Source organism: Podarcis bocagei (genome assembly GCF_964188305.1).
Source record: "Podarcis bocagei genome assembly, chromosome: Z".
In the NCBI taxonomy this organism is placed as follows: Eukaryota; Metazoa; Chordata; class Lepidosauria; order Squamata; family Lacertidae; genus Podarcis; species Podarcis bocagei.
In genome coordinates this window covers 12,961,469-12,988,733 of record NC_138140.1, presented here as the reverse complement: position 1 = coordinate 12,988,733, position 27,265 = coordinate 12,961,469, and the positions used below count along the sequence as shown (strand labels likewise).

Sequence of the window (27,265 nt, the reverse complement as noted above, 5' to 3'; positions counted from 1 at the left end):
TTTCTTTCATTTTCTGTACAGCCTGCATACACGCCTCCCATTTAAATCACCTTTATTGGGAACAGTAGTTTGCTAAGGGTGCTATTGGAATTGTAGGTCTGTGAGGGCAAACCACAGTTCCCAGAATACTTTGCGGGGTGAGAGTTAAGCGTGTGCTTTAAATGCATGATGAGCGTCCTTTGAGCGCCTGCCTCCCGCTCTGTCCCGCCTCCTCGAACGTCGTCCTGAGGCGAAAGTGGGAGGGGCGCGACGTGTGACGCAAGTACCGCCTCCATTTTTTCACATCCGCCCTTTTTCAGTCACGCGAGGGGTGGGGGCTCTTTTTTAGCCACGCCTCCGAAGTGGTCACGCCCTCCAACTTTATATCGTCTCCTTCGCTACACACTTTTACACACACACAAACAAACAAACAGCACCTCTCTCTGCGCACGCATCTCTAGTCCCTTTCTTCCACGTCACTTCCGCCAGCCGGTGGTGACCGTGTTTCCGGGTCCGGCTGAGTGGTTGAGGCGTCCGTTCTGTCAGGAACCAGCCGGTGAGTTAAGAGAAAGGGTTTTATGTTCCGCCTTTTCTTTTCCTTGAACTTTAAAGGGTGCGTGAAATGTCAGTGTATTGCGGTCGTTGGGGGTGGGTTTCTGTTTTGCTTTCTGGAGGGTATAGTAGTGTTGGAAAGAGAGGTGAGACGGTAAATACGGAAAATAGGGAAGGTTTGGCGCGGCTGTTAAGAGCCTCCGTCTTCCCCGCTCATTTACCATATTTATTGCCTATAAAAGGACCAAGAAAAAGATGCGAGAAAGTGTTCGGGTTCCCCAACGCTGTTCTTCAGGCGGCATGTAAAAGGAAAAGGGTTCGAGGAGGGAAGAGGGGAAGATTCAGGCATCGTTATTCATTATTTATTTATGAATTATTCTTACACTTACGTCCCACTTTTTCTCCAAGGAGGTCAAGGTGGTGTGCACACTTCTCCTTCGCGTTTTATCCTCACAGCATTTCAGGCTGAGAGATAGTGATTGACCCAGGGTAACCCAGTGAGCTTTAATGGCTTTAACAGAGATTTGAACCTGGGTCTTGCCGCTCTTCATTGGCTTTCACAGTAATGAGGGGAGGGAAATACCTACTTCTCATTTTCCCTCTTTCCAAGCCTTGCCCCACCAAAGCCTGATTTTGTACAGTAAGTGTGAAGAAGACTTCTATGTAACTCAAAACCACACCACTGTTTTGCAGCATTTTAGTTGACCCAAATAAAGGTATGACTCCAGTGACTTTTTGTTTTCCTTTTTTATGTTGTGACTTTTGTATCATTATTGTTAGTGTTAACCTTGAGTCCTTCTAGATGGGGCTTAATTTACAAACAGGGTATTGGTAACGTGTGTTTTGTAATTTCCCCTGAAAAGAATAAATCCAGATTTAATTATGGGGTGAGTGATGGGATACACGCTAGCATTTTGATGCTAGCAACATTGTTTGGGCACTGCAGAAAAAGGAAAACACCTGGCATGCCTCAGAAGCTCTGATCCAGTAATAAAACTATATTTGGAATCACCTACTTGATGTTTTTTTATTGTGCTTTATTCAAGAGCAGGGACATCAAGTCTTTCCATGCCTCCATATTTTGCTCACACAACAAAGCTGGTCCAAAGGTTATCCACTGAGGTTTGTGACCAAGTGGGAATTTCAGACATAATCTTTCCTGGCCGAAACATCCATACCATAATGCCCTTTGCAATCCTAAATGTACCGTACTTATAGCACAAGAAGAGCCTTTTAGGGTCAGACCTCAAAAGACGCATCTAGACCAGCATTCTGTTTTCATAGTGGCCAGCCAGATGCCCATTATGGGAAACTTGCTAGCAAGACCTGAGAGTACTTGCTAGTGCATAAGCCCCCTGGAATACAGGTGGGGCAGGATTGCAATGTGGATCTGGTTGCATTGAACATGGGTATTATAGTAGCAATGTAAACAATGAGGGGTTTGCTATTCAAAGGTAAAATGGTTAAAGATAATGTTATGCAAATTTTGGAAGGCAAGAATCAAATTTATTTAAGATGCTTAAAGCAGCTTCAAATGTGTGTATTGACTCATGCTCACTGCTTCGTGAGATGGTTGGTTTTATTTTTAAGCTTTCTCTTCTTGCTGTCTTCTACCCAAAGGCCCCCAAAATAACTAATGGTAGTTTAAGGACAGTGAATAAGGCAGAAAAGCAGCCTTTGCCAATCTGGTGCCCTCCAGATGTTTTGGACTGCTATTTCCATACAGCATGGCTGTGCTGGTGTGGTCTGAAGGAGTTGTAGCCCAGCACATCTAGACAGCACCAGGTTAACAAAACAGTAGTTACGATAAAGTATGGAGTAGAGCAGAGCACCAGTACCAAACCAGGTTTTTAAAAGCCAGTTTAAAGCTTTGTTTTAAAGAAACCTAAAAGTCTCCACCTGTCACTGAAAGGACGTTGAATTGCCACAGCTGAAAAGGCCTTTTTGGGTCACAGCCCAGCTCACTTCTAACAAGTGGAATCCAAAGAAAGTCTTCTTAATATTACCTTAGTGTCTGGACAGGTCCATATATAGGAGAAAATAATCATTAAGGTAGCTGTGTTAGAATTTTAAACTAACACCAGCACATTGAGTTGTGTCTGAAAGATTGTCAAAAGATGTCTCATATGCCCAGTCCCAGACAGTCTTTTCTGTAGGAAGAATATAAGACAGAAGCACAGCTCATCGTAGCTGCTCCTAAGGGGGTTTGCCTCTACTGCAATAAGCAACTGATAAGGGGTAAATACAGTAATAATTACTGTAGTGCTTAGCAGTAGGATCAGTGATAAGAGATCCCTTATCTCCTGTCTTAGCACTTAGTGCTTACACTGGAGATAACAGATCTGTGTGCCTGATATATAGCATGAGCATCGCTTGTCTTAAAATGATCCCACAGGCCAAATTTGACTTTCCCCACCCCTTCAGTAACAGGTGATGGTGGGGAGTGCATTGACATTACTGTAGTCTAATGTGAGTTGGTGGGAAACTGAATATGGCAAGAAATTCAAAGAGCATCATACCGGGGGCCAAATATGGTCTCTCGGAGCCAGAATGTATAAATAAAGAGGGCCTCTGGCTATGTTCTCAACTATATGTAAATAACAGGCATGTGTAAGTTAAAAATGCTTTTCAAACATTATCTTAGAAATTGCATTAGAAAAGCTAAAAAGTTTAGGCATAATTAATTAACATTGCCTGCAATTAGTCATTTGCTTCCACCATCCCACCTGCTTCTAGAACTAGAGAAGAGTGTTTCCTGGTTGGCGATAGTGATTTCTGGGCACACAAGCTATGGCACCTCTTGCTAAGTGCTGGTTCAGAGTGGATCCTGTAAGTCATCCTTTTGGTTCAAGTTTGAGGGTGTCATCATGAGATTTGGTAGTGAGAGGCAGAGTTAAATATGTGGGGAAGCTGAAGTTACTATCACAAATCAGCCTGCAATGTTCATGAAGTACTTTCAAGGTCAGCATGTTGGACAGGTGGTGTCAGGTGTCCTATAGCTCCTGCAGGGCTGTCAGGAAATCCAGTGAATAATTCATGGTTGCTCAGGGAGATGGTGTTAGGTAGACAGAGAGGCCGAGCCAGGAGATGGTAATTCCCCTTCATGTGGCTTCAGTGAGACCTCTTCTTGAGTTTTTTTTATCTTGCATTGGGGGCCCTGCTTTGATGTTGCAACCTGTGTTCTGCCTCTTGCTTATGGCGCATGTCACGGGTCCCTGTGACTTCCAACATACTTGAAGCCAACAAAATCAGAAGAGCCAAGTATTGGTATGGGCCGAAATTTCTAATGATGTTTTAGTGTTGTGTCTCATTCTGTCTTGACAGCTTGAGCCCATCAATCAAGGGCACATCTTGTGGTTTAAATTTTACAGTCAATTTTAAAGCCTTATGGAGTTTATTTTTATTGGGATACTTGTAAATATTGTAAAACATGGCTCAGAATCTTTTGTATTGGTTTTAAGAAAAAGATGAAGGAATTGAAGACTGTTAAAAGGTCTGAAACCTGAATGCAAATGTGGTTCCCAGTGACAGTAGCTTCAAAAAACAATAGTTACGATTTTGTTTTTAGATTTGACTAGTATTGTATCTGTTCCAGTACTTTGGCTTGCATTGAGGTTGGGGTGGGGTGGACAGAAGAGAGTTGGAGAGCAATGTAGGTTTAGAATTCAAGGAGTTCAAAATTGTTCCAAACATAGATTTTGATCTTGAGCTAATTCTTGCAGATTGCCTGAACTGTATTGTCAGATTTGGTCATTACAAATGCACCCCCTGAACTGTATTGTTACTGAACTGTATTGTCAGATTTGGTCATTATAAATGCACCCCCTTAATTTTGAAACAGCACTGGGCAATGAGCCCCTTGAGGGAGAGGAACTGATTGGATGGAAGATAAATCAGGCACAGACTGCTGTGTGTTTGTGCCTTGACTGTCTGAACTGCGGTGATCCTGCCTTTGAGGGCCTGTCTGGCTGTTGAAGATGTTTGCAAAACTAAAGAAGAAGATTGCAGAAGAGGCAGCTACTTCTCCGCGGCCAGGAGGGGTGGCTAGAATGCCCAGATCGGTCAGCAAAGAGTCCATCACATCTGTAGGAGCAGATTCCGGGGATGACTTTGTAAGTGCCAAATGCTACGTTTTGCTATCTAGTTTTTTTAAAACAACTATTTGTTGATTTGCTCAATTTTATGTTGAAGTCTACAGAATACAAAAGCAAACCTAAAAATGTTATGAATCTTTCTCTGGTGTGGTTTGGTCCTCTTGAATGTCGTAGTACCAATTCCTTTTGTCCAGGAGAAGAAATGGGGGAAGTGCACCAGGTGGTAGCACTGATAGTGTGGGCTGAATCCAGCACTTCATTATCACACCAAATTTTCAATAAAGCAGTATGTTCACCTGTCAGTCACCTGATGTAACTCTGACAAGTGAGTGATGTTGACTGGTGAGCAGTGTGGGGTTCACTTCTGTGTTGGCAAGGGTATCAAGCAGCCAGTATGACAACTTCTATGCAATTTAGCATATAAAGGCAAAATTCACTAGCACCTCATAAAGATGGAGGAAGACCAATGCTGAGTTGAGAGGAATGAGCCTATCCAGCTAGTGTGACATTATCTAATCATAAGAGAAGAATTGAGAGCACCAATTTTGCTAGTGGAAGGGACAAAACACTGCCAATGCTTTAAAAACTGTAGCATGATGTAAAAACTGCAGCAAAGTGCCATTCTCCTCTCATCTCTCCCCCTGCTCCCCGTGGGCAGGCTCTTTTTTGTTGCTGTTGCTGAAATGGACAAGTGTGTTGGACTGTTCATTTTTGAATTTTTAAAAGTGAGTATCCCTACTATATATCTCTTAATTCACTAAGCCCTCAGATGGAAGCAGCTCCAGGGAGGACCTCTCGTCTCAGCTCTTCCGGAGGAATGAACAAATCCGGAAGCTGGAAGTCAAGCTGTCTGGTAGGTGCCATGTTGGGGGTGAGGGGTTAGCTTAAGAACACAGGTGCTCCCTGTTGTATAGACAACATTCGGAAGTCATACCTGTTCAAAGTACAGGGTGAGCCCAAAGTAGCCCTCTAGGCCTTCTAGACTCTGTCCAGGCCATGCCTCTCAATGGCCTGCTCCACACTGTCCTCTAGCATAGCCCAAATGTGTCCTTGGATGTGATCATGCCTCTTGCTTGTGTAAATAGAGGGTGGAAAGGGATTTATGTATTTGCAGAGACCCTCTGATATTTACATGGCCAAAAAGTAACCTGCTATACAAAAGAGTCACATCCATTGCTTTCCCCCACTTTTGCTTCTAGCCCTGCCCACCACTGGCATGTCTCCCCACCCCTCACAAAGGTTGTCTACAAAGGAATGCAGCCCTCAAGCTGAAAAATGTCCTTTATCCATTGCTAGAGTGGGCAGCACGGCCACCCTGCCAAAAAAAAGCCATTCCTGTTTTTAATTACACTTCTGTAGTCCACTGCTGTAAGACTCCATTAATCCTTCCACTGTCTGCACTTGGATAGGAGTAAAAAATGACCATTGCTCTTCTAACATATGATGATAAAACTGCTTCCATTCTTTGAGCCAGCGTGGATAGTGTATGTGTGATTTTATAAAGCATCAAGGTCTTGGTTTACACATACTCTGTGCAACTATACTATGGGCTACCAAGAAAGGAATGGCCTGCTGGAGCCACTCTGCTGGTCTTGGTAACTTGCCCTGCCCTTTCAGCAATGTTTGATTCTCTGTTCCTAGCAAAATTCCTTCTGTCTGTACCTCTTCTTCATACTTCATGTGCAGTAGCAGTATTTTGTTTTGCCTGGTGTTGAGGTGTGGCCGTTTGCCTCACCTTCCTTAACAGAAATGATTTTCAAACAAAGGAAATCATTATTCCTCTTCACTCACCAGGTTTTTTTCCTCCCCTCCTCCCGGTTTTTCCCCTCCTGTCTGCCCATCTCTGGTTGGTGCTGCTGCCTCCTTCCCCCAAGATTACGCCGAGCAGGTCCGAAACTTGCAGAAGATTAAGGAGAAGCTTGAGAACGCATTAGAGACCCATCAGGATTGTACGTACCCATCTTCTTTCCATTTCCCTTTAAAAAAGGGCTTAGAAGCCTCAGGAAGTAAAACTGTTTTTTGAACTTGAGCCAGCCAAGAAAATTATTATTTGTGCTTGCTTGCTTGCAAATGAGGATGAAAGCACAGTTTGTAGGCCAGCATGGACTTTAGTCTGGCTGTTCGAAACAGGTTTATCACTAGCAAAATCCTGAGGGGAGGAGGCAGCGTGTGAGCCTGAATCTCATTCTTGAAATGGTAAGCTGTGGTTTGGCATACACTTGAGCAGGCCCCTTATTTACTTCCTCATTTGTGGGAAAGCAGATGAGGGGTGAGATTTGGGCCTAGGAGAGAGTCAGAACTTAATATTGCTCAGTATAGTGCTGCCTGAAGTGTAGCTGGGACACTGAAAGAAGAGAAAGTGAAATGAGCAGAGAACTGAATGGTTCTTTATTCTGAGAAGTATAATACATACAAAACATAGGCATCTCTCATACAAAGTTCTCAGCTGCTGTCTGCAGCTTCTGAAGGACCTGTGCAAGGTTCAGAGGTTTTTGAATAAGCAGGGGGAGCATTCGCCCCAAACCCCAGCTTGGGTCCTGTCGAAGAGTTACCTCATTCTGTGGAGTAATGTTCTGCTGATGGGGCAGTACCAAGGGGCAGTGCCGGAACACATGCTTTCCATATGGAAGTTCCTGGTGTGATTTCCCCCCACCCCTGCCCCAAAAATCTCCAGTTAAAACAATTTCAGGCAGTAGTGGGACTGCCCCACTAACCTCAGTCTACCCACAGCCAATATCTGCCTGCCTGTTTTCTGACTCACAACAGTCCAGGGGATGGCACTGCCTGTCAGCTCGCTGCTCCTTAATCTCAGTGTTGCCCTTGTAGAACTCTGCAGGGAGGGGGGAGAGGACAAAACTAGAATTGGTTAGCTCCACCTGTCACTGGCTGTGCCTCCACCTACCATTGGACTCCCTGCCTTCTGCCCTACCAACCCCATTGGGCACCAGCCACTACTGATTTCAGGTAGCAGTCATTAGCAATTAACACTTTGCTGAGGGACTTGGGGACCTACTGCCAGTCAGAGCAGGCAGGTTTGGAGTAGCCTTGGCTCACTGTTAGGCAGTAACTTGCACTCCTAAGATGGAATGAGTCTGGGCCTTGGGCACAGCAGCACCCAGGTGTTTCTCCGGCTCATGTGTTGTCACCCGCAGCCTTTGTGAAGAAGCTCCAAGAGCAGAATGAGGCTCATCAAGCCAGCACGGCCAAGATGGCAGAAGGCACGGTCTTGGCTCTGGAGAAGAAGGACCAGGTCAGTCAGGCTCATGAAGCCTTTGTTGCCATGCTCCTAGAAGTTCTGAGATGGGTGAGGAGAGGGACAAGCCTTCCTGGACAACCCCACTCTGCCAAGTCCTCACTTTTTTCAGGCTTAGCACGGTCATTGCAGGGAATGATGGGGTTTGTAGTCCCAACAAACATCGAGGGGGCACTTTCCCCTCCCATTCCTACTCTTCCAGAAATAGTCTCTCAAGATGGTTATTATTTGTTAAATTTATTAGTAACTTTTTTTGCCCTGGCAACTCAGAGCCACTTACAATTACAGTGGTACCTCAGTTTTTGAGTGTCTCAGAAGCTGAACGTTTTGGTTTTCGAAAACTGAAAACCTGGAAGTAATTGCTTCCATTTTCAAACACGCCTTGGAAGTCGAATGAATTCTGCTGCATGTTTTTCAGTTTTCTCCATTGAACCTGCAGTCAGCCTTTTGCTGGCTTTTGAACATTGCAGAACTCGAACGGTCTTCTGGACTGTTTTTGTCTGGTGCCTAAAGATATGTAATGATGGTGCCAGGTGAGCCTCCCTGTGGGGAGAGCTTTCCACAAGTGAGGAGCCATCACTGAAGATTGATTGATTGTATTTCTGTGCTGCTTTTCATTGAAATGAATCCCAAAGTGACTTACAAACAATAAATAACAGTAACATAATAAAACACAGTAAAACATTACAAACACAGCATAAATCATATAAAATAACAAACAGTCATGCTCCTTCTCTCTGAGACTGTCCCTTTAAGGAAGGGAGCCTCTCTGTGATGCAATAACAGCACCAGTTGCTGTTGCTCCTTTGAACTGTGCAGGACAGATGGTGTAGGCTCCGAACTTTTCTGCTCCCTGGTTTGTTGCCAGCTTCTCCCTCATTATAGCCCCTCTGGCATGCAAATGTTGACCTGTCCTTTTCTTCCTTCCCAGGAATGGAGGGAGAAGCTGTCACACCTTGAAAAGGCAAGTAGCTTACTTAGAGCTGGGCCCTAAAATGTGCAAACAGACAGGATCTCATTTTTGGAGGCTGTAATCTTCTCTTCCTCCCCTTCTCAAGTAGACTTCAAATTTAGTTCCCAGTTGTGCTGCAGACATCATAAGCAGCTTAGTCTCGGTGCCTCATGTCCCTCAGTCTTCCATGACAGTCTAGACTGTTGAATCCTATAGACATTTCTTGATAGCAAAAGCATTATGTGGTCTTGCTGGGTTACCAGCAGAATGATGTAAATTCTCTCTCCATGAGGCAGGAAGGTGGGAAACTGCCTCCCCCCCGCCGGATGTTTGGCTTCCAACTCCTCTCAGCCTCAACCAGCATGTCTGGTGACAGGGGGTGATAGGAGTTGTAGTTTGCCAACATCTGGAGGGCCATGGGTTTCCCTCTGCTGGGCTAGAGAAATATTATTGTGATCCTTGAAAGAGAAGCAGAAAACCATTCCCTAGAACACTTGAATAAGAGAAGCTTGTAAAAGGCTTCCAGATTTTTCTCTATATTCTTGAGGCCTAGAATCTTGAACAAAAAAGACTTCTAGTTACTTGAGCACCTATACTACTCAGGGGTAGCTAATCGCAAACAAACAGTAGAATAATTACCAGACTAGAAGAATATTCTGAATACTTAGGTACAATTGTCAAACTTTTAAATGCTGTCCCTGCTGAATGAAAGACAGAGACTATTCTGCTTGTAACGCCCCTCGACAATAGAGAGTGTGGCAATGCCCAGATGCCTTGAAAACAAGGTCAGCCTGCGACACCCCAACTTACACCTGGCAGTACCTCTCAGTTTATCCTTACCCCTGAGCAAGAGAACTCCCAAAGCTGCTGCTTCATTTTCTGCTTCAAGGGATGTGGCTTTAAGGGTCTCTCGTTCCCAAGGGTTGCATCCAACTAAGTTCTAATCAGAATAAACCCATTGAAAATAACTGGAGGCTGGATGCAGCCTCCAGTTGAGTGGAGGGGTGTTCTGTTTGCCATCCTTGAGGGGACCCCTGGGAAACTAACCAAGCCAAACCTCCTGTCACCTGGAACTGGTGTGTGTGCAGTACAACTGATCTGAGTGCTGGATGTGACACAGAAGAAGCTCCATCAGACTGGGTGTCTGTTCATAAAGCCTCACCTGAGAAACTAGGGTGGTGCTAGTGGGTCCCAGAAAAGCTCTTCATTGTGAGATTTCTGGGGCAATTTGTGGGTTGTTTAGGTCCTGGGTGAGAACTTTTTTCTATAAATATTAGTAATTTGTATACATGGTTTTATTGTGTACTTTGTAGCATTTGTTGTTGCTCTTTCAGTTTTCTTTACACAGAATAGAGATAATTTTTGTGACAGACCTTAGCTAGATTGCATATGAACATCAAGACCCACCCCAAAATCCTTGTTGTGAGTACTTTTTGATATATAGGGCCTTTGCAGATGGGCCTTCCTCCCACCAAGCAGAACACTGGACAATCTCCCCCTTTTCAGATCTTAATTGGTTTTTACACTGAAGCTGGGAAATCCCCCTAATCTTCTTTTCTATGTGTTGGCTGCTCAACAGGAGAAGAAGCTCCTTTCGGCACAGCTACAAGAGATGAAAGAGCAGAGCTTGAACCTTTTCCAGAAAAGGGATGAGATTGATGAGTTGGAGGGCTTCCAGCAGCAGGAGCTGGCTAAAGTCAAGCACATGGTGAGTGATCCCAAGGGAGGCCCATTTGGGGTAGGGCAGCTAGACCCAGCCTAGACCTCTGGGACATAATCCAGGAAGCCCTTGCCTTTATATTCCACTGACCGCCCCCGCTCCCCAGCTGGCCTTCCTCTTTTTCTCTTATCTACCCTTGGGTTTATTGGGCTCTGCCTTCACCCTTTAGTTTATTTACTACATTTATGTTCTACCTCTTTTTCACCGTGGGAATCAAAGGGGAGTATATGGGCAATCTCAAAGCAGGAATATCAGAAGCTTGTCCTGTTTAGCTCAGTATTGTCTACACTTACCATCAGCAGCTCTCCTGGGTTTTAGGCAGGAGACATTATCAGCCTGTCCTGGAGATGTCAAGGATTGAACATGGGACCTTCTGCATGCACAACAAATGCTTTCCCACTGATCTATAGTCCTTCCCTTAAGACACAGGGGCATAGGAAGCCATCCTACAACTCCCACCAGCCCCAGCAAGCAAGGCTCAGAGGTCAGGCATGGTGGGAATTACAGTGCAACTACCTCTGGATGGCATTAAACTGGCCACTCCTGCCATATTCCAAGGTAGCACTGTACTGAGAAGTTCCCTCTGCCTCTGAGAGCTAGCTGATTGATATGTGGTTTTGTTGTTTGTTTTCTTTAAAACATGCAGCTTTTGAAGAAGGAAGAGTCACTGGCCCAGATGGAGCAGGAATTGGGGTCCTCCACACAAGAGCTGCAGCGCACTCAAGAGGAGCTGCAGACCTTTCGCACTTTGTCCTCCCGCCAGGCAGCAGAGTTACAGCAACTACGAAAGCAGCATGCAGAGCTGGAAGCAGAGAGGTTGGGAAAAGGATGTTCTGTTTAGACCCTCTGGTGTCTTGTCCTGGACAGGCTTTGTGTGCCTGTAAATTCTTATTTATTTAAAAGCATCTCCTCTTGGCTGCACGAGTTTGGCAATGTGCCCTTTTAGAGAAAACACAAAAACTCAGGGCCGCTGGGGATAGTAGGTGAAAGACCCATTTGAGAAAATATGGGTAGCGTTTACTGAGCCCTCATGGTGTTATAGTTAGAGTGTTGGACTACAGCCTGGAAAACCAGGGATCAAACCCCATTTGGCCCTGAAGTTCAGTGGGCCAGTCTGTCACTCTCAGCCTCACCTACCTCACAGGGTTGTGAGGATACAGTGGGAAGAAGAAGCATGTGCGCCACCTTGAGCTTCTTTTAGGAAAGGCAGAATCTTTATGTGATGATTTTAAGATATGCCAGTGTAAATGATAATGTTTTCTCCTTGCCCTTCATATATTCTAGACCAGTGCTACCTCAAAAGGACTGGTGCCAGTCCACAAGCCGTTGGCTGCTGGCCAGTGGCAGCCCCATCACAGCCCAGGTTGGATGGGATGCTTCCGGGACCAAATATGGCACCAGAATCTGGGATGTTGGGAGGGAAAAAATAGCTGGTCCACCACATCAGAGTACTACTCTAGACTATGGACCTTTTGCGTTACCTCTTTACCTTGAAACCCTGTAGAAGAAATATAAACATAAGCTGATGAGTTTGCATTGTTACTGAGCTGTCTTAAGCCTGTTATGTTAATGGCTCACTCTTTGCATCGGTATTGTTTGTTTCATTTTTTAATCTGTATCTTGAAAACAGTTTAATGAACAATTTTAAAAAAACATTTCTAAAGTGCTTGATGTTTTAAAGATTTCTAAGCAGTGTACAATAGAAAACCAAACAATATCATCAAAACGATGGGGCTGATGGAAGTTGGCAGGCCCAGGTTTCTCACGCCTGCTCTAAGGGGCAGACCTAAAACCACTGCCATCTCCATAAGACAGGTCATGGGGGCACCATTTCAGAGCAAATGAAATAAAGCTTCCTGTGCTTGGATATGAAACCATTATCTCAGCTTAGACCTAACACAGAGAATTGAACTTCTTGCTCAGGGAACCTATGGCCGTCCAGATATTCTTGGACTTCCCAAATCCTTTGTTCCTGACCACTGGCCCTCTTGGCTGGGCTGATTGAAGTTGGAGTCATAACAATATATGGAGGGCACTGTGTTGGCTATCCCTGATCTCTGGCCTTCAAGTTAAATTTCTCTTCCTCCTTTCATTTCCTCCCCTCACAGGGATGAGCTCATTGATGCAGAGGAGAATGCAGAAAGCAAGATCACAACCTTAGAGCAGCGGAGCCAGGAGCTCCAAGTGTACATTCAGCAACTGTCAGTAGATCTACAAAATGTAAGTGGGAGATTCTCTTGCCTCTCTTGTGGGAGATGCCTCTCTTGCAAGCAGAGAGTGTGCTTAAAAGCCTTCCTTTTCCCTTTGAATGAATTGAAAGATAGTAGAGAAATTAAATAATATTTTTTATTATTTAATTTACATTATCATTAGTTCCGGTAGTAGTCCTGTTGTTGTTGTTGTTAGTAGTACTGTTGTTGTTGTTGTTATATCATTTCTATACCATTTTATATTTTTAAGGGGGGGAAATCTCAAAGCAGTTTACAACATGCATTGGAACTACATTAAAACAAACAATTAAAAACATAGCAAATAAAACAGTGAAAAGACGGTGAAAACAATAAAATCACAAGTTCAATTCAGGAGAAGTCTTGCTCAAGCAGGTGTGTTTTCAGGAGCCAGCAGAATGCCAATGCTGATTGGAGCATCTCCTATTTCAGCAGCAGGGAGGGCACCTACTAAAAACATTTTTGTTCAGCAAACTACACTTATACATAGACTGTTTATATGTGTTTTAATTTGTTTTTTAGCTTATTGTTAATTTTAATTATCTTTAAAATGTTTTTAAACACTGTTCTTAACTTCATTATTGATATTTTATTGTTTAATTCTCTTTGTATACCACTTTGAGAGTTGTTTTCTTTAAGCAATCAAGTGGTTTATAACTTTTAAGGGGGGAATTCAGTAGGTGTCCAACTAAACTCTACTTAGAGTAGGCCTATTGAAACTAATGTCTCTAAGTTAGCTGTGTCCTTTAATTTCAGTTGGCCCACCCTTGAGTAGGACTAAAGTTGTGTACAACCCATTGAAATTGTTTTTTATTTCAATAACTTTTTTCTTTGTTCTTGTGTTTCTTTGCTTTTTCTTTGCATGGCTGCTCTAATTGTTTTTTCCTCCACATTATCATTGTTAATCTTCTTGAGCTCCATTTGATGGGAAAGTGGGAAAACCCAATAACTAATAAAGCATATATTTTAGGCTCAAGTGTCTGCCGCCAGTTGTGAAAAGCGATTGGAAGCACTTCAGCGAGAACACGACTCTCTGAAACAGGAGTATGAACAGAATAAGCAAAAGGTATGGCCTGGATGTTATCACACTGAGAAACGGGGTAAGCAGACCCCCAGGGTTTGGGCATTTCTGCAATGAAGAAGAGAATGCTATGTGATGATACAGATATTTCAGCAACCAGAAAAACTGGAATTGATGTGCAGAGGTTGTGGGGTCAGCAACCTGGTGCCCATGGGTGCACGAATCAGTACCTCCTATGGCTCCTGTGATGAAAGGTCTTAGTAAATATGCCCATAAGAAATTGCATAAAAGTGGGAGACTGGTTCTTCTCCCTGCTCAGTGCCTGGTTGCAAATGCGCAGCCTCTCCTACATCGATGGGTATGCCCGCTTCAATGTGCCCATGTTTATTTAGAATTCATTGCAGAGCAAACGTATGTCTCTCGACAGATGATTGTTGAGGTGGAGGAGAAAAGCCAACTTGTGAGCCACTTGCAGGAGAAAGTGACCATCCTGGAGAAGCACTTTGAAGGGAATCTCTCTGGTGACGAGCATGTCCAGGAGCTGCTCAGGGAGGTAAATGTGGGGCATTTAGAAGGGGTTGCAATAGTGCTGTGCTGAGGCCATCAAATCTTTTCATGCAGTCCATTGTTTCATCATCCATGAAGATGTTCTTTAGGGCTGGGTACCGGCCTTGTGGAAGCTGCTAAGCTTTCACACTTCCAGTAAAATGCTGTTTGTAGAGACAAGTGGAACTGGCCACAGATGTTGGCGGTGTGGAGTGCTCCTTTGTAGTGTCTCAGCCAGCTGTGCCCTCCTCTACAGTACTCCCTTCCACCTACTGCTGTCAACCAGTATTCTATGCTCACCGATCTTGCTCAGTATTCACTGGACTGTTTTGAGGGGTTTGTTTTTCTCCCCCTTAGTGTTCCCTCTGCTAAAGATTTTGTTGATGTTCCCCTGAGCCTACTGATACAACTCCCCTTCCACTGAACAAGCAACAACACTCACCACCTGAAAATCAGTAATGAAGGATGGATCTTTTAGATCCTTCCTGCTGCATCATGGGCTAATGATGCTTTCTGGTCAGAGCCTGCCTTTAGGATTTTGATAGCATGGGCTCAGTTCATTCTGGATGTAGAGCATGGTCTTCTCGCAAATGGGTAACTGAAAGGGCGGGGCTGCCCATTCTGATGGGTCTTAAAACATCAATCAGATGTGAATTCAGCTTAGCAATATCATTGTCCTCACTGGGTTTAGGTTTGGCATGGCCCTAATTTTTCCCTTGAGTAAGTAGTGAGTATTTACATGCCACCCAGGAATACTAAATACAGTAAGAAGTTTGGCTGGCATTAGACCAGATTTTTGTTTTATGTCCAAGAGTGGGAAACCTTAGGCTCTCTAGGCATTTTCTGAACTACAACTCCCATCATCCACAGCCACCGGCTGGGGTTGATGGGCATTATAGTTGACCACTCTGGAGGGCCCAAGGTTCTCTACCACTGTTTTATTTCTTTGCAGTCTTTGCACCCGCCCTTTAGAAAAGTCAGTACTAAGACAGGCTCTGCCCTCAAGGCTCACAATCAAAAAAAGAGACTGCACATGCGAAAAAATGAATGGGAAGGAGGAGGAAGCAAACAAGCTCAAGCACAAGTTATTCAGGTTGCAGTTCTTCAACTTACAGCCAGTGTCAATGGAGGTTCTGCTTGTTTTGCCCTTCGTAAAGAGTAGACCCTTCCTTGAAGCTTTCCCCGCCCACGTCACTCAGAACCAGGGGCAGGTCTGGTGACAGCATCAAGGCCAGGAAGACAGGACAGTTCCTGCTGCACAGTTCTTCCCTCACATAGCTGCCTACTTGACTTCTAGGAGCACAAGAACCTGCCTCTTTTTGAGTGAGACTGTTGATCCATCTGGCTCAGTGCTGTCTACACTGACTGACAGAGGCTTTCCAGGATTTCCAGCAGGAGTATTTCCCAGCCCTAGCTGGAGATACAATTTGGGATTGAACCTGGGACGTTTTGCAAGGCAGATGCTCTGCCACTAGGCTACGGCCCTTTCCCTACTTTTCTGCAGCATTTTCCAATTCTATTACAGTTTTGGCTGCAGACTTTTAATGATGCCATGTAGAAAACTCTTGCTTAATGATTCTCTGTTTCGTTTGCATGGTTGCTCTGCACTTTTATTAATTTATTTGCATTTTTGTGTGTTCTTTTTTCCATTGTATTTTGTTGACTGCTTGGAGGGCCACCAAGTTGTGAGACATCAACACATAAAAGCCAGAGTAACAATAATATTAGTAGTCATTGCATTTTCTCCCCTTTCTAGAAAAGTGCTCTGGAACAGAGACTGGAGGAGGCCAGGCAGCAGCTTTCAGCTGCACGGGCAAGCCATGCAGAGAGTTTAAGTCTTCTGGAGACTCAGGTACACAGGGCAGGATTGCTTTCTGAAGCCTGGGATGGTGCTTAGTGGTTGGTGAATTACAGCCTTCTCATACTTTCTGGGGTGGGGGATTCCTCTTGGCTTGGTCAAGCCAGGTACACAGTTTGGAGGGGCTCTCTTCTCATGGTTTTCAGGACCATTGCTCTGCCCTGGAACGTGTGATGTAGTAAGAATAGAGTTTCTCTGAGCATGTGCTGAGTGCTTTTCCTTGGCTGCTGAGTATCTGCAACCAACCTTTTATATATATGGAGGAGATGGTTTTCAGGGCATGTGGCAGCCTTTCCAGGCCACAGCACCTGTTTAATAAAAATAATAATAAATATTTCTGATATAGGACTTGGTTTAAGGAGGAAGGTGTGAGTGAAGCACATGTTCAGGAAAGGTACAAAATGCTGTGTGCCCTGGGCTGTACCACTTTGGACTGCTTGTGATGGCAGGAATCACATCTTTTGAGCGATCCCTCACATAATCACCCCTAAAGGATGGGCTGTAGCTCAATAGGAGTGCAACTGAGGGTCCCCAGTTCAGTCCCCAATATCTCCAGTTAAGGCTGGGAAAGCCCCAGTCCTTAAATCCTTGAGACAGAGGTGTAGCAAGGTCAGGTGGTACCCGATGCAGAATTTTTTGTGTCACCCCCCCCTCCCCACATTGATGGCTCCATGTAGACTTGGGAGGCTTGGGAGTCAGCAATGATACCTATGGCAGTCCACCCCCTGCTCCAGCCCCCCTTCCTAGCCCTGCCTACACCCCTGACAATAAGGCCCATTGGACGCAGTTGGACTTACTTCTGAGTGAACATATAGGATGGCGCTTGCTAGCTGACTCAAGGGACGTGCTCCTGTAGATCACTCACATCAAGTAAAATGGATGTCTAAGGAACTTACTCCTGAGTAAGGAGTCGACCTTGAAAGCAGCCCAGCCGCCATCCCCAAATCATCCCCCGCCCCCGGCATTCCCCACAAAATTCAGAAATTGAGGGCTTCCATTGAATTGGGTTGGGCCAGTTCTGGACCTGAGAGGGTGCAGCCCCAAGTGTGCTAACTCGGAAGTAAGCCCTATCCAGCTCGGCTAGCAAGCGTCCTCGCAGTGGGATCCTATGCATGTTTCCTCCCTCACTGAGCATGGCGAGGGTTACTCCCTAGCAAGGCTGCTTGCAGCCACATTCCATATCTTAAGTACGCTTGAAACCCTCATGCTAAAACAAGAAATCAGGACTTTGAACCAGACGTGGTTACTCAAAAGTTGTTATTATTATTATTGGCCTGAACGCAGTGGGGTTTCCTTCCTTGGAAAGAGGCTTGGGATTGTGGTTGTGGTCATTTGAATGGGACTTCCCCCTAAGAAGGGTTTGAGTATGGGAGAGGGTGGGTTACTCGTGCGTAAAGCCCTTAGTATAAATACTTATGGCCTGAGCCCAAGCGTGTTTATTCTGAAGTAAACCCTGCGTGGATTGGGACTGTCTCCCACGTAAATTGGCTGGAAATGGAAGCCATAGGATGCAATCCGCTCAGATCAATGGTGGGAGGAGAACCGAGGCTCATTCGGCACCAGCGAGTTGGGGACAGGAGACTGTAGGGAAGCTGTTGTAGATATTATCATTATAGAAAGTAGTGCTGCTTTGCTGCTCTTTTCGCACTACCTGCTCACTCCTGTTTGGAGCAGCCGCCTTATGCCCCAGCTGCTGCGGAGGTAAATGGAATGAGCTGGTTAGTGCCAGGAATGTGTGCCCCTTCCTCCGGGTGGGGCTGCCTGGAACCCCACCAGCTGAAAATAATTGCTGGCCGGTTGGCACCTTGAGTAGCAGACAGAGAAGGCAGCGGTGGCGGCAGCTCTCAATGGCAAGAAATACCTTCCCGTCCCAAGGATTATCTAGGACTAGGGACAGATGGATACTCAGTTTCTTAAAGTGAGTGCTTTCCTTTTTTAACGAAACAGACCAGGAGACCCCAGTGAGACGGAGCTGGGTGCTGCCTTCACCCCAGTTCATCCCGCCATCTCACCCCACCCCTCGCACCGTGCAGCTTCCTGGCGCCATTCATAACTTCATGCTGAGGACTCCCACGTGCGGGAGAAAACTACTTATCCAATAGCAAGCCAACCCACACCTGCCGCTGCATTCCATTTCGAGCCCTTTCGCTTGTGGCTTACCAGACGTGGGGGCACCTCCCCCCTCTTCTCGTCCTGCAATCAGTCGCTGGAGGAAGCAAAGGGAGTGTTCCCCCTCTCTCGCACGTGCCTCCTCTCGCTCCTTCCCTTCTGGGAGATGCTGTAGCTTCACGCTCATTCACCCAACTGCACCGAGAGGAGCCTTTCCGGTGTCATTTCCCGTGCGTGCACATCTACTCGCAAGGTCCTGGTGCCAAACGGGGGGTGACATTTGGCACCCTCCACCTGTCCACGACTCCCAAGCCTACAGTGAGTGGCAAAGCGGCAGCAAAGCACCCCTGCTTTGCTGCTAGCTTTAGGCTTGGGAGTCATGGGGGAGCGCTGAATGTTGCCCCCCTTCAGGATGGTACCCGGGGCGGTCCGCCTGCCCCCACGCCTCTTTGCAACACCACTGCCTTGAGAACTGCTGCAGTCAGTGCAGATAATGCTGAAGTTGGTTGACTTAGCTTGTTATTTAATTCAGCCATTTATACAGAACTGTGAGGACTAGAACCTTCTTTATTTTCAAGGGAAAGGCCTTAGCTTTGTGGTAGAGTACCTGCCTTGCATGCGGAAGGTCGCAGGTGGTCCAATCCCCACCATCCTCCAGGTAGGGCAGGAAGAAACACTCTTCCTGAAACCCTGGAGAGCCAATCAGGGTAGACAGTACTGAACTAGATGGGCCAATGGTCTGACTCTGTATAGGGCACTTCCCATCTCTCCTCTTCTTCTCCTGCTTCTTCTTCTCTTTCTTCTTCATATACCGCCCTATACCTGCAGGTCTTAGGGCGGTTTACAAAATAAAATCAGAATATAAAACCATAAAATATATAATCAAAATAAAAACAACAACAATCCAATAACACCCCCAACACTTTTTAAAAGGGCATATGATGTCAGTCAAATCAACCAAAGGCCTGGTTAAACAGGAACGTTGTTGCCTGGTGCCTAAAAGTGTATAATGAAGGCATCGGGCGTTTTATTTATTTTTATATCTATCTTTATATCTCTACGTAATTTTAAATTGGTTGTGGTTTTATGGGGGGTGAGGGGAGAGGGTTGTTTAGGTCATAATAAACATTACTTCGCCTGCTTCAAAATGTGGCCCCTCTAGATTTGGGGGCCCCTCCTGTTTGTGCTGCTGAGTGAGGGCTTGGACCTCCACCCCAAAGTCCCACTGTAGCAGCACTGCTGGCCCTATATTCTGTTGTGGTCCTTGGTGGAGGGAGAGAGACACACAACATTCAAACGTGGGCTCCTTCATGGTACAGCCAGTGAAAGCTGCACCCTGCAGTTCTCCTGGCTTTGGGTCATTGGTCCTGTCTGTTGCCTCCTAGATTGACAAACTGAACTGCCAGTTGGCTGAAAGGCAGGTGTGCCTAAGCGTAAGAGAGGAGCTTGTGCAGAGCCTCCAGGAAAGTAGTTCACCACAGGTAGGGGCCATCACGTCAGCTAGTCTATATCTCTTTCCTCTTCCCCAAATTGGGAGGCTGGCTGGCTGGGGTGGTGTGTGCATAGAATCATAGAATTGTAGAGTTAGAAGGGATCCAGATGGTCATCTACTCCAACCTCTTGCAAAGCAAGAATCTCAACCAAAGCATCCATGACAGATGACTGTCCATCCTTTGCTTTAAAACCTCCAAGGAAGAAGAATCCACCACTTTCCAAAGGAGTTCGTTCTACTGCTGAACAGCTCTTACTATCAGAAAGTTCTTCCTGATGTTTAGTTGGAAACTCCTTTATCGAATCCATTGGTTCAGATCCTGCATTCCAGAGCAGGAGAAAACAAGTTTGCTCTGTCTTCCATGTGACAGCCCTTTAGATATTTGAAGATGTCTATCATATCACCTCTCGGTCTCCTCTTAGCCACGATAAATATACCCAACTTCTTCAACCATTCCTCATAAGGCTTGGTTTCCAAACCTTTGATCATCTTGGTCACCCTCCTCTACACACGTTCCAGTTTGTCAATATCCTTCTTAAATTATGGTACACAAAAACTGGACACAGCACTTCAGGTGTGGTCTGACCCAGACAAAATAGAGCAGTACTATGACTTCCCTTGACCTGGACACTATACTTCTGTTGATGCAGCCTAGAATACCATTCGATTTTTTTCCTGCTGCATCTCACTGTTGACTCAAGTTGAGCTTGAGTCTCTTAGGGACTTTTCACACATACTTCTAGTAAGTCAGGTGTCTCCCTTATTTTTTTATTTAAAGATTTTCTTGCTTTACAAAAGTACATGCATTCTTCTTTTTTTCAGGTTGTACAGGTCTTTCTTACAAACCAGTTACATTTGTTGTGAGACATTTGTGTTGAGTACAGTATAAGGTTGGGGAAAAAGATGGGGGAGAGGAGGGGTAGGGTGGTGAGGCTTATATTATTTTGTATAGTGTTTGTGTGGGGGTTTGTGTCAGTGTCAACTGGGTAGGTTCTCTTTCTATTTGTTTATTACATTTCCTTGGTAGTGAGTAGTATTGGGGGCAGGGTGTGGTTGGTTGTCTATGGTTGTCTGCAGTGGGGTTTGTTGGCATTTATGGGGAGGGGAGGGTTTGTTGGGTCAGATAAGCCAGATTGATTCATATGCTATCAGTTGATTCTTGTCATTGTCTCATTGGGCTGTGTATGTGATAAAGGGGAGCCATACTGGGGTGAAGACGTCCTCTTCTATTTGTCCCCGTGTCAGTTTCAGTTTTTTGGATCGCTTTTCTAGTAAGGCTGTTTCCCATACAATTTGATACTATTGGCCCATGTTTACTTCCTGACAGGTTCTCCAGTGTCTGGCTATGAGGCTTCTGGCAGGTTATAAGTTCTGTACAGTGGTGCCCCGCAAGACGAATGCCTTGCAAGATGAAAAACTCACTAGACGAAAGAGTTTTCCGTTTTTTGAGTCGTTCCGCAAGACGAATTTCCCTACGGGCTTGCTTCGCAAGACGAAACGTCTTGCGAGTTCTTGCGAGTTTGTTTCCTTTTTCTTAAAGCCGCTAAGCCGTTAATAGCCGCTAATAGCCGCTAAGCCGCTAATAGCTGCTAAGCCGCTAATAGCCGTGCTTCGCAAGACAAAAAAACCGCAAGACGAAGAGACTCGCGGAACGGATTACTTTCGTCTTGCGAGGCACCACTGTATAATGTGAGTGGACATTATGATCTTGGAAGATGTTGAGTAGGGTCAGTTCTTGGGTGAGTTCTAATACCTGTTTAGTTATTTTGCATATCTCTTGTAGGACTGCTGTCCAGAAGGGTTGGATTTTAGGGCATTCCCACCACATGTGGAGGTATGTGCCTGTGGAGGTGCAGCTTCTTCAACATCTTGGTGAGGTTCCTGGGTGTATCAGCACTAGTTTCCATGGTGTTAAGTACCACCTGTAGGTGAGTTTCAGAGTGAGTTCCCTTCTTTTGGCTGATATGGACTTAAAGGGAAATTTAGACCACTTTCTAGTCCATTGGGTGAGGTTAATTTCATAGTCTATGTTGAACTCCCATTGTTCTTTGATTGCATCAAGAGGGGTTGTGGGATTTTGGACCAGTATTTTGTATATTGTGGATACCATCCCTTTGCCATTTCCCTCGGCTGTTGGGAGAAGGTTTTCGAAGGTGGTCAAGGGCCTAGTGGCTGCTTATTTAACTGCTGGGTTGTTTAAGAGGGCATGTAATTGGTGGTGTGTTAGCCAAGGTATTTGGGTGTCTCCTAGTTTGTCTTGTATTTCTTGTGTTGGTATGGGTTTGTTGTTTTTGTAGAAGTCTTTTAAACAGTGTAGGCCTTTGGCTTGCCAAGATTTTATCTGGATGTTTTGTGCTGCATGTTGGAATAGTAGGTTAGTGCGGATGGGGATAATCTGCCTAGTTTGTTTTAGAGAAATGGGTATGCTGTTGCAAGGATGTTTTTGATTGAGTCTCTCTCCAAGTGAACCCATTTTTTTGTCTTGTCTTCTAGAATATGCAGGATTATGTGGCATACATGGTTGGCGATGTAATTTGATTCTGTGTTGGGGATTCCCCATCCTCCTCCTGAGGAGGGGAGGTGCAGGTATTTGGGGCTTATTCTTGGCTATTTGTGTGAGAAAATAAACAAGTGTAGTTTTTTCTGCCACTTCTGAAGTTGGGTTGGGGGAATCGAGGTTGGGAGGGTTTGGAATAAATAGGTTAGTTTTGGGAAGGTGATGATTTTGATCAGGGGTAGGCAACCTAAGACCCGGGGGCCGGATGGTGCCCAATCGCCTTCTCAATCCGGCCCATGGACAGTCCGGGAATCAGCATATTTTTACATGAGTAAAATGCGTCCTTTTATTTAAAATGCATCTCTGGGTTATTTGTGGGTCCTGCCTGGTGTTTTTACATGAATAGATGGTGTACTTTTATTTAAAATGCATCTCTGGGTTATTTGTGGGGCATAGGAATTTGTTTTATTTTGTTTTTCAAAATACAGTCCGGCCCACCACATGGTCTGAGGGACGGTGGACTGGCCCACGGCTGAAAAATGTTGCTGACCCCTGATTTTGATCATTGCTATTTTGTCTGAGAGGGTGAAACTGGTGTTGTTCCATTTCCTCAATTCTCTGTTGATTTGTCGCCACAGCTGCTTGTAATTGTAGAGGTATAGTTTGTTGAGGTCTTTGGTTATTTGAACCCCTAGGTACCTGAATTTGATGCAGCATAATTTTATCTTTAATGTTGGTGAATTCCTTTTGGGTATGTGGGTGGGAGGTGGTAGTGTTGAAGCACATAGCCTCAGATTTTGCAAAGTTTACTTGTAGGGCCAACACCATTGTGAATGTGTTGAGTTCTTTACTTAGGGTGGTTGCTGTGTTTATGGGGTCTGGTGTTATGACCATCAGGTTGTTTGCTAAGAGCCTTAGTTTGTAGGTTTTACCTTTTATTTCCATACGCTTGGTATCTGGGGCTCGCAGTAGGATTGCTAGGGTTTCCAGGACCAGGATGAATAGGAAGGGAGACAGTGGGTGTCCTACTTTAGTGCCTCTTTAGATTGCTATAGTATTGGAGTCCATATTGTTAATTCTGCATTTTGCTGAGGTTTAGGAGTACATTTGTTTGAGGGTTTGTAGGAAGTTGGGGCCAAATTTCATGTTAGTTAATACTGCTAATAGCTATTTCCATTCTAAGCAATCAAAGGCTTTAAGGATGTCTAGGGACATGTCTAGGGATGTCAGTAGGAGTTTGATCGTTTTGCTGTGTTCTGTCAGATTCAGTAGTTTCCTAATGGGGTTTGTTATGTTGCGACTAGGGGCAAAACCTGCTTGGTCCAGGATGATAAGTTTGCATAAGAAGATTTTTAGGCTTTTAGCCAGGATTAATGTGAATATCTTGTAGTCTTGGTTTATCAATGAGATTGGGTGGTATGATTCTATTTTGAGGCTATCTTTGAGTGGTTTTGGGATAGAGACTATTTTCGAAGAGGTCCAGGTTTTGGGGATAGGGGCTCCTTTTATGATTTCGCTAAATGTTGGTGGCTGTGTGCTGTGTTGTGTCAGTTGTTACAATGAGGCTAAAGGGGAAGCCCCATTGGTACTTGATTCCTGCTTGTTTGGATACATGGTTGTAGGTTTTTTCTTCGGTTTAGGGTCTCTTGCAATATATCCTGAAAGGCCAGGATGGGGTCTTCTCCATATCAGGGATTGGTTGTGTTTCTGAGGTCATTCCATATTTCTTCTTTCTTTTTGTAGCAGGTAAATCACACAATGATGTCTCATGGAGGGGTGTTGGCTTTCGGCATGGGTCTTAGAGCACTGTGTGCCCTTTCCAGATCATCTACTTTGAGATTCAGGTTTGGGATTGTGGGTACAATGAGATTGGCCGGTTTTTTGTCCTTCATTTTCTCTGGGAAATTGCAGAAGTAGCTATTGCAGCGTCTACTGCAATCTTCAAGGGCTGCTAGTTTAATTCTCACTTCCATGCTTTCTTTTTCTTGGCGGCGATCTGTATCAGCTAATTTATTTTTCAGACATGTGTTTTCCTTTCAGAATTGCTCTACAGTACTTGTTTTAGTTGCATCTGGTTTTCCTTTTCTAGAGTGGAGATGATGCCAGTGGGGGTCTCCACTTTAGAGGTCAGGTCGCTGAGTATCATCTTCAGGGGAGTAACTGTGTTCTTCAACAGTTCTGCTAGATTCAGTTCCATTTCCCTCAGGTCCCTTTTGTTGTTGGGCAGTTGTCATCATGGGGGGGATGTTGCGACTTCCTTGTCATTCGGCATCTCCTTGGTTAGTGCCATCTTGATTGTCTTGGTGGCCTTCGTCTGGGATGTGTGCTGTGTTCTGTTGAAGTGGGGGGATGTTGTGGTTCAATGTTTTGGTGGTAGTGGTTGTTGGCTGTTGTGGAATTATAGAGTTGTACAGGCGTTGTGATTGGTGGCTTTCTTCCCTGGTTGTTGCCTTGGGCACCCCTGGTCTCCCCCCCCCCCCCGATTATGGCGGTAGCGGTGGCGCAGGCACCAGCCAGACAGCGTAGGTGGTCTGGTGGCCCTCAAGAGCTCTGTGCGGCCTTGCCGCTTGCCATCTTGTCTCAACAGAAGTCCCAGGTGTCTCTCGTCTTATACTTGTGCATCTGGTTATTCCCGCCTAAGTGCAGAAGCTTCCACTTGTACTTATCGAAATTCATTTTGTTAGTTTGGTCCCAGTTCCCCAATCTGTTAAAGTCACTTTGAATCCTGTCTTCTGTGGCATTAGCTACCCCTCACAGTTTAGTGTGACATGCAGATTTGATGAGCTTCCCCTCAATTCCTTCATCCAAGTCATTTATAAAGACACTGAACAACAACAACAGGTCCAGGACAGAACACTGCAGCACTCGACTTGTCACTTTTTTCCAGGGTGTTGAAGAACCATTAGGGAACACTCATTGTGTTCAGTAATTTGTTTATGCATTTGAGGTGTCAGAAACCCAAGGAAAGAATTATTTATTTTATTTATTTACTGCCTTAATATCCCACCTTTTCTCCAAGGAGCTCAAGGTGGCGTACATGATTCTCCCCCTCCTTGTTTCATCTCCATAAGAACCCTGTGAGGTAGATTATTTTGAGAGGCAGTGACTGGCCCAATATGACCTAGCAAGCTTCATGGCCAAGTGAGGATTTGAACCCTAGTCTCACAGGTCCTAGCCCAACACTCTACCTGCTACGCCACATTGGCTTTCAAAGAAGGTTCTCTGTGTTTTCTTTGTAGGTGAAAGATCTAGAACAGGCACTACAGCTTGCTCATGAGACAGCAGCAAAAAGCAAAGAAGAGATGGAAGAGAGAGAGCTGCAGATCCAAAAGCTGGTGAGTTTAGGGTGGCCTAGCTTTTGGCAGTGCTTTCCAGGATGTGAGGGGGAAGGAAAATACAATAGCCCAATGTTGCTACTTGACTTGAGAGCTTCAGTAGAGACACGTGAGCAAGGCATGCCTGGGGTCACTATAAGGCATCCTTAGGCAACTCCAAGATCTTGTTCCCCCTATATGCCCAACCCACCCACTCTGATCTGTGGAACTGGAACTGTTAGCGGCACCACATAATCTGCATTTGCAGGAAAACAATCTTGTAGTGTGGCAGCACCCACACTTTAGAACTCCCTGCCCACTGATGTCAAACAGGTGCCTTCATTCAAATCTTTTTGATATCTGCTAAAAACCGTTTTGTCAAGGCAAACCTATCCTAGACATGTAGTATATTGATATGTGTTTTAATCTGCTTTTTAGCTTATTGCTGATTTTGATTGTCTTTTGAAGGTTTTAATTCCCCCAGCCTGATGATTTCATTGTTTTATTCTTATTGTAAATTGCTTTGAGAGTTGCTTTTTTACAGTCAAATGGTATAATTTTTGTGAAATAATAAATAAACTACCAGGACCCCCATCAGATGTCTGCCCTAGATTCCCCGTTTAGATTATTTTCACCAGCACTTTCATATTCCACCATGCCCAGAGTGATGCACTGTGGGAAATGAAAATGGCACCTCCTGGATTGCAGTGCTGCTGCTACTACTGCTGCCTCCCAGTTTGTAAGTGCTCCAGGCCCACTCATGTAAGAAGAGGCCCATCAGAGGGTTGGGATTTTTTCTTTGTTTTTGCCATTCCTGCATCCTGTTTGAGTTGCAGAGAAAGGCATTGTGGGTTTTTCAGTTTGCTTGTTTTTCCTAAGGTCCTAGCCCTGAAGAATATAGGGGAGAATCCGGAAGTGTTTTGCAGGCTTTTCTCATCCCAAGTTTTCTAGGAGAATGGTTTTCTATTTATTTCTCAAGCCTCACAATAACATTCCCCTGACACAGGGAACCTGTGGCCCTCCATATTTTAAATCACAAATCCCATCATTCCTGACTATTGGCTATGCTGGCCCATGACTGATGAGTGTTGGGAGTCTGACAACATCTGGATAACCACAGGCTTCACACCCCTTCCCTCCATTCCTCACTCTCTGCCTTATTGGTTCTGACCAAAACAATTTACAGATCTAAAAACAGACCTGGAAATAATTTCAGAATCAAGCATGTGAATGGGAGTAAGCCAATTGAATTAACATATATAGATATATGTTAAGACATATTCATATAATTTTATTTCATCACACTTTGCTCTGCTTAACCTGTTCTGAGCACATGCAGAGTTGATGGAGTTTCAGTACCAGATTCTTCCCCCACCCCACCCCACTCTCTCACTCTGTCCTTTCTTAGCAGCAAACAGATCTGCAGCTGGAGAGAATCCAAGCACAGGAAGGCCTCTATGCTGTGCAGCACCAGTGCACAGAGCAAGTTGGGAGGCTGCTGGAGCAGATGGCAACCCTGGAAGCTGCCCAGAAGACAGAAAAGATGGCTGCGCATCAGACGATGGTGAGTCCTGGTCCCCTTTTCAGAGCAACTGTCCACCTTCTCTAGCCACTTCTGTTCTTTTCTTTAATAAGATTTTATTAAAGCTT

General features: G+C 45.0%; 1 protein-coding gene across 8 annotated transcripts in view; it reads left to right on the top strand.

The window, feature by feature from the left end:
* The first annotated feature begins 381 nt into the window (after positions 1 to 381).
* The window catches only part of GOLGA1 (golgin A1), a 37,217-nt gene continuing 10,333 nt past the window's right edge, over positions 382 to 27,265 (top strand). The window contains exons 1-16 of one of the 8 annotated variants that reach the window (XM_081180272.1): positions 458 to 535; positions 1,142 to 1,247; positions 4,373 to 4,643; positions 5,388 to 5,478; positions 6,500 to 6,574; positions 7,778 to 7,875; positions 8,810 to 8,842; positions 10,410 to 10,538; positions 11,197 to 11,366; positions 12,659 to 12,770; positions 13,749 to 13,844; positions 14,227 to 14,352; positions 16,102 to 16,197; positions 19,698 to 19,793; positions 25,541 to 25,636; positions 27,024 to 27,179. In XM_081180272.1, coding sequence (XP_081036398.1) covers positions 4,509 to 4,643; positions 5,388 to 5,478; positions 6,500 to 6,574; positions 7,778 to 7,875; positions 8,810 to 8,842; positions 10,410 to 10,538; positions 11,197 to 11,366; positions 12,659 to 12,770; positions 13,749 to 13,844; positions 14,227 to 14,352; positions 16,102 to 16,197; positions 19,698 to 19,793; positions 25,541 to 25,636; positions 27,024 to 27,179 — 1,509 coding nt within the window. In that variant the 5' untranslated portion in view covers positions 458 to 535; positions 1,142 to 1,247; positions 4,373 to 4,508. Of the gene's footprint in view, positions 536 to 1,141; positions 1,248 to 4,372; positions 4,644 to 5,387; positions 5,479 to 6,499; positions 6,575 to 7,777; positions 7,876 to 8,809; positions 8,843 to 10,409; positions 10,539 to 11,196; positions 11,367 to 12,658; positions 12,771 to 13,748; positions 13,845 to 14,226; positions 14,353 to 16,101; positions 16,198 to 19,697; positions 19,794 to 25,540; positions 25,637 to 27,023; positions 27,180 to 27,265 lie in introns of those variants that run through there. The other 7 variants (XM_081180273.1, XM_081180271.1, XM_081180275.1 and 4 more) reach the window with 7 other exon arrangements.